This window comes from Penicillium angulare (genome assembly GCF_028827245.1).
Source record: "Penicillium angulare strain IBT 27051 chromosome Unknown utg000007l_segment0_segment0, whole genome shotgun sequence".
NCBI classification, from domain to species: Eukaryota; Fungi; Ascomycota; class Eurotiomycetes; order Eurotiales; family Aspergillaceae; genus Penicillium; species Penicillium angulare.
The window spans coordinates 1,716,475-1,729,510 of NW_026623166.1; the positions used below are offsets into that span (position 1 = coordinate 1,716,475).

The 13,036-nt window shown below is 47.8% G+C and overlaps 6 protein-coding genes across 6 annotated transcripts; 3 read left to right on the forward strand and 3 right to left on the reverse strand.

The window, feature by feature from the left end:
* Positions 1–23: 23 nt before the first annotated feature.
* N7478_009924 (cytochrome P450) lies at positions 24–1,677 on the forward strand (the record flags this gene model as incomplete). The annotated part of the gene is made up of 3 exons (XM_056926138.1): positions 24–316; positions 379–1,185; positions 1,242–1,677. 3 exons carry the CDS (start codon positions 24–26, stop codon positions 1,675–1,677), a joined length of 1,536 nt encoding a protein of 511 aa, XP_056775508.1.
* Positions 1,678–2,380: 703 nt separating this feature from the next.
* On the reverse strand, positions 2,381–3,028 carry N7478_009925 (YqaE/Pmp3 family membrane protein; the record flags this gene model as incomplete). Its single annotated transcript, XM_056926139.1, has 2 exons — positions 2,381–2,879; positions 3,012–3,028. 2 exons carry the CDS (start codon positions 3,026–3,028, stop codon positions 2,381–2,383), a joined length of 516 nt encoding a protein of 171 aa, XP_056775509.1.
* Positions 3,029–4,186: 1,158 nt separating this feature from the next.
* N7478_009926 (fungal specific transcription factor domain-containing protein) lies at positions 4,187–5,946 on the reverse strand (the record flags this gene model as incomplete). Its single annotated transcript, XM_056926140.1, has 2 exons — positions 4,187–5,279; positions 5,330–5,946. 2 exons carry the CDS (start codon positions 5,944–5,946, stop codon positions 4,187–4,189), a joined length of 1,710 nt encoding a protein of 569 aa, XP_056775510.1.
* A 1,082-nt stretch (positions 5,947–7,028) lies between these two features.
* N7478_009927 (uncharacterized protein) lies at positions 7,029–8,576 on the forward strand (the record flags this gene model as incomplete). Its single annotated transcript, XM_056926141.1, has 2 exons — positions 7,029–7,172; positions 7,230–8,576. 2 exons carry the CDS (start codon positions 7,029–7,031, stop codon positions 8,574–8,576), a joined length of 1,491 nt encoding a protein of 496 aa, XP_056775511.1.
* Positions 8,577–8,893: 317 nt separating this feature from the next.
* Positions 8,894–9,838, forward strand: N7478_009928 (H(+)-transporting V0 sector ATPase subunit c; the record flags this gene model as incomplete). The annotated part of the gene is made up of 6 exons (XM_056926142.1): positions 8,894–8,910; positions 9,047–9,059; positions 9,189–9,318; positions 9,406–9,562; positions 9,618–9,721; positions 9,780–9,838. The coding sequence occupies 6 exons, from the start codon at positions 8,894–8,896 to the stop codon at positions 9,836–9,838; spliced, it is 480 nt and encodes a 159-aa protein (XP_056775512.1).
* Positions 9,839–11,073: 1,235 nt separating this feature from the next.
* On the reverse strand, positions 11,074–12,315 carry N7478_009929 (mitochondrial 37S ribosomal protein mS38; the record flags this gene model as incomplete). The annotated part of the gene is made up of 2 exons (XM_056926143.1): positions 11,074–11,786; positions 11,874–12,315. The coding sequence occupies 2 exons, from the start codon at positions 12,313–12,315 to the stop codon at positions 11,074–11,076; spliced, it is 1,155 nt and encodes a 384-aa protein (XP_056775513.1).
* Between the last annotated feature and the right edge of the window lie 721 nt (positions 12,316–13,036).

Below are 13,036 nucleotides of genomic sequence, written 5' to 3' on the forward strand. Positions count from 1 at the left end.
ACACATACAATCCAACCGCCAATATGATTTTTACATTATACAATGTCCCATTTATCGCTCTAGGTCTCCTAGCTACCTATTATCTGGTCCCATATCTTCAATCCGCCCATAAGCGAGCTATCCCTAGCCCAAGTCTCGCCGCCTTCACCAACCTATGGCTTCTTCTACAAGCCCGACAAGGCAAGCGATTTTTGTCTGTCGACGAGGCACATAACAAATACGGCAAAGTCGTTCGCATTGCCCCTAACCATGTTTCAATCGCCGACGACAATGCTATTAACGTCATATACGGTCACGGGAACGGTTTCCTAAAAGCGTAAGCCGGCTTTGAGTTAATTTGGAATTAACTTTCAATACTAATAGTATATGTGCAACTAGTGATTTTTACGATGCCTTCGTATCCATCCGTCGAGGTTTATTCAATACTCGAAACCGCGCCGAACACTCTCGTAAACGCAAGATTGTTTCCCACACATTCAGCGCCAAGTCTATCGGGCAATTCGAGCAATACATTCACGCCAATTTGGAAATATTTGTTGAACAATGGAGCAAGTTGTCCAAGCTTGAGGCTAACCCCAAGACCGGCTATGCTAGCATTGATGCTTTGAACTGGTTCAATTATCTTGCCTTTGATATTATTGGTGACTTAGCATTCGGCGCTCCCTTTGGGATGCTCAAAAATGGCAAAGATATCGCCGAGATGCGTAAATCGCCTGATGAACCTCCCAAGTATGTAGCCGCTGTCGAAGTTCTTAACCGCCGGGGTGAGGTATCTGCAACATTGGGCTGCTTGCCAGCTCTGAAGCCCTGGGCTAAATACATCCCCGATCGCTTTTTTACTGAGGGCCTGGCTGCAGTTGAGAACCTAGCTGGTATTGCTATTGCTCGTGTCAATGAGCGCGTCAAGCCAGAGGTCGTGGCTCAAAACACCCGTGTTGATCTACTAGCCCATCTTATGGAAGGCAGAGACGAAACTGGCGAGAAGCTGGGATTGGAAGAATTGACAGCGGAAGCTTTGACACAGCTGATTGCCGGCTCAGACACGACCTCAAACACATCTTGCGCAATTCTTTACTGGTGTATTCGCACTCCTGGTGTCGTTGAGAAACTCCGCAAGGTTCTCGACGATGCAATTCCCAAGGATGTCGAAGTTCCTTCATTCGCCATGGTCAAAGATATCGCCTAGTAAGAGCTCAAACTTCCACAAAACCATGAAACACACCACTAATCATTGTCTCTAGTCTTCAATGGGTGATTTCGGAAACAATGCGAATTCACAGCACTTCCGCCATGGGCCTTGCGCGACAAATCCCTGAAGGATCTCCTCCTGTCGAAATTTCAGGACATACTTTCTACCCTGGCGATATTCTTTCCGTGCCCAGCTACACTGTCCACCGCTCGAAGGAGATTTGGGGCTCAGATGCAGAGGAGTTTGTCCCTGAGCGATGGGAGAACTTGTCCGTTCGTCAGAAAGCAGCATTCATTCCTTTCAGCCACGGTCCCCGTGCCTGCGTTGGTCGCAATGTCGCAGAGATGGAGCTCCTCGTTATTGTTGCTACTGTCTTTGGCCTCTTTGAATTCCAGATTGAACAGGAAGAAGAAATGCAGACACGCGAGGGCTTCTTACGCAAACCGCTCGGTTTGCAGGTTGGACTGCGTCGCCGCGTCCGAGTGTAAATTGGTTGACGGTTGAGATCAACAGCAAAAGTATCAAGGGATGAATGAGGTCGTAGATGGGGGAGGATCGAGATAAAGACAGTGGTGTGATCACTCAGCAAAAAGCTTCACGATGAAATTCGCAACTGTGTACTATATATGACTTACTTTCAATGGTGTTTAACTTCTAAATTGAACAGAGCAGGTACATATGGGACTACAATTCTTAAATGTTAGACTCCTTATAAAAGAGTGCAATAGAAGATCGATAAATAGGCCAGAATAATGAGGCAAGAATTCAATCCGAAGTAGTCCAAGCTGTTTAGAAACACAGTACTTCAAGTTGTTTATACTGCATACCAGCGGTCAAATAAAACCTTGAACTACGCCGCGAGATGTCGCGTCGGTGATCATGCACATAGCGGTTCCACCAGAATCTGGGGATGATCTTCCGCCCCCAAAAACTGTGGGTTATTACGAAGTATAGAGGCAAAAAAGATATCATGTCATGTCATGATTTTTTCTTCTTATTTTCAAATAATTGCCATTCCATCAATCGTAAAAGCTAACCAACCCTGAGCCAACACAACAAGCCCGGAGTCATACAAGATGAGGTGGTATCATTTGAAAAGCAAAAAAGAGCAGAACAAAAACACCGCGAACAAAGTAAAACAAAGGAAATTGAAGATCCAAGGCAGTACCGACATGGTCCTCGACCGAAATATTAAAGAATTATGAACATTGTCTGCCACGTCAAGGAGGTGGGGAATGCAGACTTGGCTCGGAACCTCGCGGAATCACGTAGCACTGATACTCGAGGCTTCGGAAAATGGCATGCTGCATATCCACAGGTACTGTGAACAGGAATGGCAAGGTGAGATGCAGACATCCTGAGTAAATTAATTTCCCAACTGAGAATTGCTCGGAAGGAAACGGCCGAAGGTCCGAGGTGCAGCGGCGTGTAAGTCGTCATTTCAGCATGATTAATATTTAAATATGATGTAGCTGTTGGAAAACCAAGGTTAGTCACGACAACTTTTTCTCTCTGCTTCTCGATTGAAGCTATTTTGGGGTGGAAGTGAACGTACAAGGCGTGGATAACACCGGGCAACCAACCCAGGATGGTCAAACAGACGTTGATCAAGAGGTCAGCACCACATCCGCGCTCCAGGAAGACACCCAGAGGAGGCAGGATGATGGCGAAGATGATTTTGCAGATATCACTATTGTGTGCCAAGTTAGTCTCATTTTCCTCATGTCGCGCGTCATCGTTTCCAGGTACTCGCATTCACCATGGACTTGAAGCTAGGGAGCTCATGAAATCATGGGAAGTTTCTTATTAGGGGCGAACTTACGAAGCAGTGAAAGGCATGTTGGCGATAATAATGTGGATATCACGGGGAATGTAGAGAAGGAAAGTTGGGAGGAAGAGAAAATGCGGAGGGCTCTTTTAAACGGGAAAAGGGCAAGCAGCAAGAGCTTCTGCCTCCATGATGTAATGACGCCACTGCTGTGGCGCGCCGAGCTAGCAGATCACTTTTGATTGGTTGGATTTCTTTCTTCCTGTGGCTGGTGGTGAGATAAGCAAGTTTTGTAGTTTTTCTTAATTTATTCACCTTATTCCTTGTATTATTGCCTATTTGGTGTTTCTTCGTTTATTTTAAGTGTTATTAATCAAGGACCTCCATCTGAAATTGCGATGATCAATGGCGTGTTTCTCTAAACTTTCTCTACCATGGTCAAAGACTCAAATCCCGTCTATCTTACCTCGGCGTAGGTAGTATCGGCGCGATCTGCTACACTACGGAACAGCCTGCCTTGCCAGCCTTCAACATGGATTTTTGACTTTCTACTTGCAATTTCTAACTTGTACTCTGTACGCGCCTTACCCAATGACTGCCCCACGGCTTTGTTCTTTGATGTCCTATCCCAGCCCCTCGTTTGCTGGCTGCCTGGAAATCTTAATGCTTGGCGCCATGACCCTGGCATCCTGAGGATGTACAGACTACGCCGTACTCATGTTAAAAGAACCACTTCGTGACTTGGCCTGCAGTCTCATGGTAGTGACGATCCCCATACCTCATGCACCATGCTCTGCCAATCCTTGTAATCGTCACCTGTGGCGTATCCCAACCCAACGGCCCAGCCCTATCATCACTAGTCTCCCCACCTGCCAAGGTCTTGTCCTGCTGCGACCGAGGCGTCATTGGTTGCCGCCGAACCGCCCGTGACTTCACTTTCGCCTGGTTCCTAGAAAGCTAGGCAGGTTATGCGGTTATCCTGCATAAGGGGTGGGTGACTCGCGGTGGCTGAAAATCGCAAGACAAAAAAATTTGACAAAAACCTTGGAAGCGTCGAGAACGGCTCTACTCCTATGACAATCCAAAAGCCCCCTGACGCAAGCCGATCGATTCGCACGATCTTTCGGCTTTTGATTCGGATTCGGATCCATTCCTATTTTTGGGAGACAATAAATTTCAGCAGCCCATAAGGCTGCATCTTATTTTAAATTCGTGGCCTCGAGGAAAATCTAAAATATACCTAAATCGGAGGGGAAATCCACATCCTCTAGTAAGGAGTTCCACTGTGGTACATCTAAATCTGGAGCCACAGCCACGAAATCGGACCAAAGCTTCTCCCAATCTTCTTCACCTAGGCTATTCACAAGGCTATTATCGTCGACAGCCATTATAGACGATGGCAATGCCGCAAGGTTCTCGCCGTGCAGGGTTGTAAACTCCCCAGCCTCGTTGATGGGTTGGTTCTCGTATGAGACCCTGGAGGCGCCAGGAATCCCCTCGCGGGCTGCAGGGGTCCCCTTAAGTAAGACAGAGGACTGCGACCGCTGTTTGTGTAACGTAGACATCAGCGTCTGTAAATTTTTCTGAATCCCTTCCATCAGGTCATTGGACTCTCGCTTAGACTGTTCTAGCGTCTCGTAAGCGGCGAGTACCTTGGCCTTTCGGGCAGCAGCATCTGGCGCAGCTGGGTTAAATGATACGTCCATGGCTAGAATCAAAGCTGCGAAGAAGACATGATGCATGACGGTCCAAAACCGGGCTGGCTTCAGTCCTATCGCGGGATTCAAATCGTCCATCGCACGCCGGAGTTCGAGGACCTTGTGCGCAGAGCGAATGCACACCATGTGTGAATAAGCATATTTCGAGTTTGTGATGCCCTCTAGGTGGTATGGTCGATGTAGACGGCAAAGTCGGGTATGAAGACTGAAGTGAACAGTGAGTCTCTGCCAAGCGATGTAAGGTCGCTCCTTACATATCTGTTGACTCCGTTCAATACTTTCTACGTCAAGTTTGAAATAAACAGGAAGATTAGCGATATGTTGATGGAATCTAGTATCCAGCTCCAGGATTGTATCATAATCCGGTTCTTGTGAGTCAAGGAGAACTGAAGGAAGAGCGTCAATAACCTGTCGGCAGAGGTCGGAACATTGAACTCGAGCATGAAAAGCAGACATGGACGTAGCCACCGACAAGGGAAATTCTTGGTGAATCCTCGTGCTAGTTATGAGCTCGTCATCTGTATTGCTCGGCATATTTACATTCATATGCTTTGCCTGGAAGATATATGCACCCTCCTGGGGTCCACCAGAAAATGACAGAAGCCTAGAAATATCAGTATCTAGCTAAGAAGTCCAGGGAGTAAGAATTCATACCAGTCGGACGCAACCATACTCCACCAAGCTCGTCGCTGGACCTCAACATCAATCATGTTACACCCTTTTAGTCTTCGTTCCTCCCGAGCTTTTGCCGTATCAAGGCGATGGATGTTTAATTCCCTTGACATTAAATGACAGTGATGCCGAAGGATTTGAACACGAACAGGGAAACCATCCGTATTGACGAGAATATGTCCCAACGTACCGATCGCTATAAGAGCAGTAGTTGATGGCTCTATAAGCCGAGCGGGGTGGTCTAAAATAGCCAATGCAATACGGCTATATGCCAATAATGCCGCCTTGGCTTCTTCGCTTGTTGCATGCAGCTTCTCCAGAAGCGCCGGCGTCCAACCCAACGAAGTTCCAGCGAAAATACTGAATGTCAGCATCAAGTCTGCAGCTGGTGGTTCCTTGCCCTCGACGATACCTTCATAGATTCTTTCCATCATATCTCGACATGAGGGAATATGAAGAACCCCATATGTCGGTTGCAATACATCTGCAAAATGGTTGAACATCTCCCTTGCCTGCCATAGAGGAGGGAGTTTCCTTGCTATGTCAACTATGCTTGGGGCATCTGGTTCGCCTATATTGCGTTTCCCTGCAAGCGACATGTTGTGTACGCTAAACGGGGTGACATAATGAGAAGTGAAGGCCTATCAAACCTGTTAATACATGGAGTAACAACGGAAGGGCTGTAGGGTTCAATATTCAGGATGGTATCTACCTGATTTGCCAAAGAATTCAACTTGGTGAAAACCCCTTCGGATCCTGAAGCTGACCGTTGAGATGGATTCGGTTGCCCAACAAACGCCTCTTCCAACCTCCTTATTCGAAAAAGAAGCTCGTCGGAATTACTTTCGGAAAGTTAGTAAACAATTTGAAGCTAGGTTAGGGAGATTTGACCTACTGCCGACCTGGATTTGATTGGCCATCACCAAGACAAGTGGTGGTAGATTGACTGCCAGTGGCTGTGGTGTTTGAGCCATTTACTTGTGATTGCTCGAGGCTGTTCGAGTTATCAGGACTCTGCCCCGAGTATTCGCAATCAATATTTCGTAACACGCAGTTTGAGCACGGCTGCGCGCGGTCGCATCGACGTTTCTTTTCTCGACAAGCATGGCAAGACAATGGGGGTCGATTCCACCTATGCACTTGGGTGATCGGATTCCCTTGAGCGTCTCTCTTCATCTTGTATCCAAAACTAGTACCGAGGCACCTCTGAATGCGCGGAGGGTATATCCTAGTTGGTAGATCCAAGTTCCGCAACGCCGCGGAGGTCCGCGGGTCTCACTCTTTTATACAGCAACAAAGGGAGAAAATTCGACAGAACAACCTAGGCAAGAAAACTTGCAAGAACCCAATCAAAACAATTGTCCTTTTGGCACTAATCCACTAATGAAGAACTATGTGCGCCAAAGGAACGATGGATGTCCGACGTCCGCGGATCTCCGCGGATGTGGCTGCTACATTTGGTTAGGTCCGTATGTAACACATTTCACAGTCTTAGAGCCATTACATACTCCGGATTCTGTAATCTATACACTGTATTACCGACATCTTCCCACATGCTCAGGCCCGGATAATCGCGTGCATCTGAGTGGTTAGTCTCCGCTACCTTCCAACCTTTTTTGACACCCGCAAGTCTTTCATGCGGGGATTTCAATGAATCCTGGCTCATTGAGCTTCCTCATACATGTCGTTCAAGCTTACCGCGTCACGGGCGCCAGCGCGCTATGCGAAAAGCTCTCTGCGAGCTCCTTATATCACAAAGTCTCATGACCTAGGAAAGCGATGGAGTAGTGCTTGCACTTGGCTCACCCAAACACCCGAGACAATCGTGAGCTACTTCGTTCTAGACGATCTGCTTCTGCGCACTTTACTAAATATTTATTAGAACCCAGAGGATATCCTTTCATCCATTCCTACAACACACCACCAAAGCAACTCGAACCCCGTCCCTCTTTTACTCGTCACCCCAAGCCTCGCGCATTGGCTCGATCCTACATCTCCGTTCCTCACTGAGTACATAAAAAAACTGTACCAAAATACCAACAACAAGCCCGACACAATCTACGCTGTTGCGGCCGTGATTGATAAAATCCCAAACAGCACTGCGAAATCGCAAGCTTCATTGGAAGAGTTTGAAGGCTTATCTAGCTTGATAGTTGGAGAAGCTAATATAAAATGGAAGGCCGCGCCACCCCGTCGCATTGGAGGCCCGGCTGATGAGGAACCTAATTTTGTGGTTTCCGTTAATGACCAAAGCTCTGCCCATGCAATTGGTCTGCGATTAGCCAATACCGTGTTTATCAATGGGAAAGAACGAACATTTCTAGGCATGCGCTGGGTCGCTAGTGAGAGTGGGTATATCTTGGCTGATTCCAAGAGCCTCGCGAGCTGTGTTGTCACATCTACAGAAACCAACATCCATTCTACCGTGGCTTTGCCCTTGCATCCTGTCACTCAACGTCGAAAAGTTATAACGGGGATGGGAAACATTTTGCGGCAGTTGGCCAAGTCAAATGACGGTTCTTCAGATGAGCCGATGCCCGCCTCTACTGAGCTGGAGAAGGAGCTTCCGCGATACATTGATGAGCACAATATTGTCGATCGGAGAGTCTCTGTATGGGCATTGGTTGAGAAGGCGGATAACCAGGTTGATTCTCAATCCCCCTCCACGCAAGATCGATTGACCAAATCATTGCGCCAGGGTGGTAAATTGCATCGTGTTATGAGTGGAGGAGGTGGATGGGGCAAAAAGATGGGTCTTCTTTCGCTGGATCCTGAAATCGCCTCTCCAACCACGATTACTCAAGATCAAGGCATCATCAGCCTGGATCAATTGTTCGAGTCCGATTCTGCTCCCGACGAACCAATGGAGACGCCTCCATTCTTCGAAAGTGGCTTGATCGGAGAAGATCTTTCTCACCTGTCGCAAGTTGCAAATCCAGGTGACTTAATTCAGTTCTTTGTGGCAGTCGAGCCTACAGCCTCAAACGGGTTAACAAATGAGGCTGCGCGAAAATACTGCTTTGGGGTTGTATCTGAAACCGAGGCATTGGAAATCCCGACAAATGATGTTAAAGAAAAGCTTCAATTGGTAGAGAACACCTTTGCAGCTATGTCTGAGAAGGCGATCTTTTATTCACAGCCTGTATTGCAAGCGGGTACGGCGGTTGAGTCCAGCACAAAGCTGGACATACCGGGATGTCGAGTGATCCTGGAATCTGGGAAGCCATAACTCTAGTAATAACTGATCATACTTGTACAATATACAATAGACATGTAGCATATATAAGAAAAAGCAAGAATGAACGATTAACCAAAAGCATCTAAATAATCTCCATATTTGTCGATGTATCAAGTTGACATTATGTAATGGTCACATGACAAGCCAGCGTGGCTACAGATTGGGACCTCTCGTAGCTGGCTCTCCATCCTTCCCGATCACCGCTAACCACCTCTCCTACGGCTCACGCCTTTAATTATCGGGTTTCCCCCATCTATTTTAAGTTCCGACATCTTCACGAGAATCCCGTCGGATCCTCGACCGTCAAAATGGCCACAGAGCTCTGGTACGTTGACATTCCATTGCCATTACGACGACTCCCGGCCCCCCTGGGTGCTTGACAGCTATCGATGCTCCGACGGCTTCGCCCATCGTGGATTCGCGTAAATTGATGGAACTGCTGCTGACATTATCTTTTACAGCCCCGTGTATGCGGTTAGTCCAATAGCTCCCTTCCCCATGCCTCGAATTTAATCCAGAGCGGATCTCCTTGCGAATGCCCGCCCCTCCCACACCTTTCTTCCAATGACCATCTCAACAACATGACTGATATCCATTCTTTAGCCGTTCTTCGGTGCGTTGGGCTGCACGTCCGCCATCGTTTTCACCTGCTTCGGTGCCGCCTACGGTACCGCTAAGGCCGGTGTCGGTGTTTGCTCCATGGCTGTCCTCCGCCCCGACCTGATCGTTAAGAGTATGTTCTGCTTCTTGTTCCAGAAACAATCAATCTGGAAACCTCTTGCAGAATTCGACAGCTTATACTGACATTGCTTTCTTACAGACATTGTCCCCATTGTCATGGCTGGTATTATTGGTATCTACGGTCTGGTAGTGTCGGTTCTGGTCGCCAACGACCTTACTCAGAAGCTCCCGCTTTACACTGGATTCATCCAGCTGGGTGCTGGTCTTTCAGTCGGTCTGGCTGGTCTGGCTGCTGGGTATGTCATATTCTCGATCCTGCCGATTTCGGCCGCTAACAAGTTTCCCATATAGCTTTGCTATTGGTATCGTCGGTGATGCTGGTGTTCGTGGAACTGCCCAACAACCTCGTCTCTACGTCGGAATGATTTTGATTCTCATTTTCGCTGAAGTCTTGGGTAAGTGTTCTGTCTTTGAGCAGTTCTTCTCCGATAAATCTAACATTTTATCTCTCAGGTCTTTACGGGCTGATTGTTGCTCTTCTCATGAACTCCCGCTCCAAAGCTGTCTGCTAAATTAGCAGTACCATCCCACACTCGAAAGCTTGATGTCTCATTCGCAGACCACATGACATACCTTGTATCACGACGTGTGTTGCTGTGACCTTCTATCCCGGCATGACAAGCGCTTCGATTTTTCTCATCCCATCATGTCGGGCCAAAGAATCTAGTGTGGGCAAGAAGGGTAAAAAGATTTTCGGCTATGATAAATTCATTTGAACTTGTGAATGGGAATTTCTTCTTTTGATCACGGTGGTATGTAGTAGAATCGGGAGTATCTATCGAACATTGGACCTCGAATGGGTGGATAGGTGCGGGTAGATATTGGATTGGCTTACATTGCATGAACGCGCGCTGGATATTGTACTTTATGTTATATTGAGTCTCGTTTTGTCTTGGACCGGGATTCCTTGCCCTTTTCCTTCTCCCTCCCTTGTCTCACGGTGGTGCTACCTGATTTCCCTGGTCTGCGCTGGAGACCACCTTTCCGTCTTTTCTCTATCTCGGTTTTTGGCTCTTTTCTTGTCTTTTCTTTTGGTCTGTCGGGTTCTTGTATTTGGTATTATAAAGCAATCCCGATTTGTGCATTATGCTTCCTTAGATTCCCGTGGTCTGCTTCATGCGTACCTTGTGTGTTTATGCTTATGTAGTGGTACCTCACGCTGCCATGCTGCCTGTATCTCCACTGTCTCTCCCCGGTGCTCCACACCCTTCTAGTTCCAAGGTTTGCACCTACTACGAGCTTTTAACGCTGGCAGATTATGTATATACCTACAGGGTTACGGGCTTTATGCTAAATCACTTGGGCAGCATGGCTGGATTGCCCATGCTGTCTTAAGCAAGAGTGAAAAAATAAAAATACATATATTCAAACCTAGATTATCCAAGGATCGATCGGACACTAACAAGGCGGTTATCAAGAGAAGAAAATTCTATTGCGTAGTCCGCGATGCATGATAGGCAAGACGCCACACAGGAAAAAAGACAGCCACAAGCGATTCAGGTCTAACCGGATCGCACATCTGCTTTGAAAGGAGAATAAGGGCAGGACAGACGATAGAAAAAAACGGATAATAGTGTAAAAAGGGAACAGAGGTTGCAATGTACTGGAAATAAAGAGTATATATGCCCTGCAACTCAGACAACTAAACCCAACAGCCGAACAAAGATGCAAGCAGGCCAAAAATGCAGCCGATGGGAACCGAACAAAATGACACCAAATTGAAGAAAAACGCAGCTTATGTCACCGTCTAAGCCTTATCAAGCTTACGGCGGAGCGTGCGTGTTCTCCGCATCAGCTTCTTGAACTTGTGCTTCTTCATCTTAGCCTTGCGGCGTCTCTTAGTGCTAAGAGCATGCATAGTCCTGTTGTCACGGATACGCTCCATATATGTCATGCCCGTGGTGGAGCTGGGAGCGTCAATGGTAAGTTCCTCGTGCAGACCAGGAGCTTCCATCTCGTCACGGACGAAGGGACCAGTAGAGGCCTCGTAGGTCTTACGGCCGTCTGCGGTACGAGACTCCCGAATAGTCAGGACAGTGGAGTAAGTGGCTTCCCGTTGATCCTGAGCCTCTTGAGACTCCATGATCTCGGTCTCAGGTTGAGCGTTCATGTCCATGGGGACAGGAGGTGGGGGAGGGTGGAAGGGGCGAAGACGACGAGTGAATTCCTCAACGGACATACGAGCGTCGGGGCCGTCGAGCATCTGGAGATCACCGTTGACGTCGCTGGTGAAGCGGCCGTGTAACTGGCCGAGCTGCTCTTCGGGTTCGGACATGCCATTTGCGGAGTTTTCGAGGGACTGAGCTGTGTTGGAGAGAGTGAAGATGACATCTTCGGGCTCGTTCTTTAGGAGTCTCTTGGAGAAGATCGCTTCGAAGGCTTCGGGGGTTGAGAGTGGGGGGACCGTGGTGGTCACGGAGATGGGGCGGTGAATGGAGAAGAACGAGGCAACGTGAACATCTATTGAAAGGAAAACACCGAATTAGAACAATTCACAAAAATGACAGACCAATAGAATCTTCCATATATCAGAGGCCCAAAACTCACCATGCGGTTGGCGATGTTGTGTCGAGGGAACACTGGGAAGCTTGGAAAACGCAGTATCCTGCTGGCTGGACTTGGAAGAACCGCTGCGGGCACCGCTTTCCTTGCCCCGGCGACGGGTGGATTTACTCTTCTCGCTTGAGGAGTTCACACTCTTTGCAGGAGTGGAGGTATCCAAGCGGCGCGAGCCATCACTAGGAGGGACTGGTGGTTTGGAGGAGGATGAGGAATACCGACGCTGGTGGAGATGGCGAGTTGCGCCGAGGAGGCCGGCGGAGGGAATGCTCTGGGCGGTTCGAGAGGCGCCAGTGAGAGGCGCCCATGCGGCCCGGCATATAGATGTCGACAACATGGTTGAGGTGAGACCCAGCGGCTGGGGAGATGTTGGAGATGACTTTGAATCGGAGGCGAAATCATCGGACCGGAAGTCGGCGTCTCTGATCATGCGGAGATTATGTAATACTTTATGCCTGGAAAACAGGGTGTTAAAATATCATTGACACATGAGAGATCATATGCAGCGGTGGGCAAATAGATGATTAAGAATTGATTTACGGCGAGAATAACACCATTCTATATTAGCTAGGCTTGAGCCACTACACGTTGGCTTACGGCTGTATATGTGCTTGAATCATCCATGTTCGCGATACAATTGCACGTCATTTTCCAAGGCAATCATTAAGGCTGCACAAGTCTGGGGGAGATTATGACTGTAGAATCCCAGGAATTTCTAGGTCAGGCAAATTCCAAAAAAAGAAATTATGAAGAGGTAGAGTAAGGAGTTCATTCAAAGTTGAGAATGGCCAACGACACAAAGAAATTGTGATAATACAGTCGTCAGGTAAACATATCTGCGGCGACAGAGATAAAAAAAAAAAGTGGTATCATCCTGCATGATCAAGTGAAAGATAAAGAGAAAACAACAACATGAAAGTAAAAGGCACCGGAACAGCGCTTGGCACGTGGCATTAGTTCGCGAAATTGAGCGGGCTTTTTGGATGCAACGTAACAGACCCAAGGACGCGGCAGAAGGCCGACCACTCCTCTATCAAGACGCCTCGTAAGAGAAAGGGAAAAAGGAAATGAAACAGAATGCAAGAGACATGTCAAAGTTGGTAGATATCAAAAGGAAAAACAGACCGCCGAGGGTATGCAATCGAAGAAAA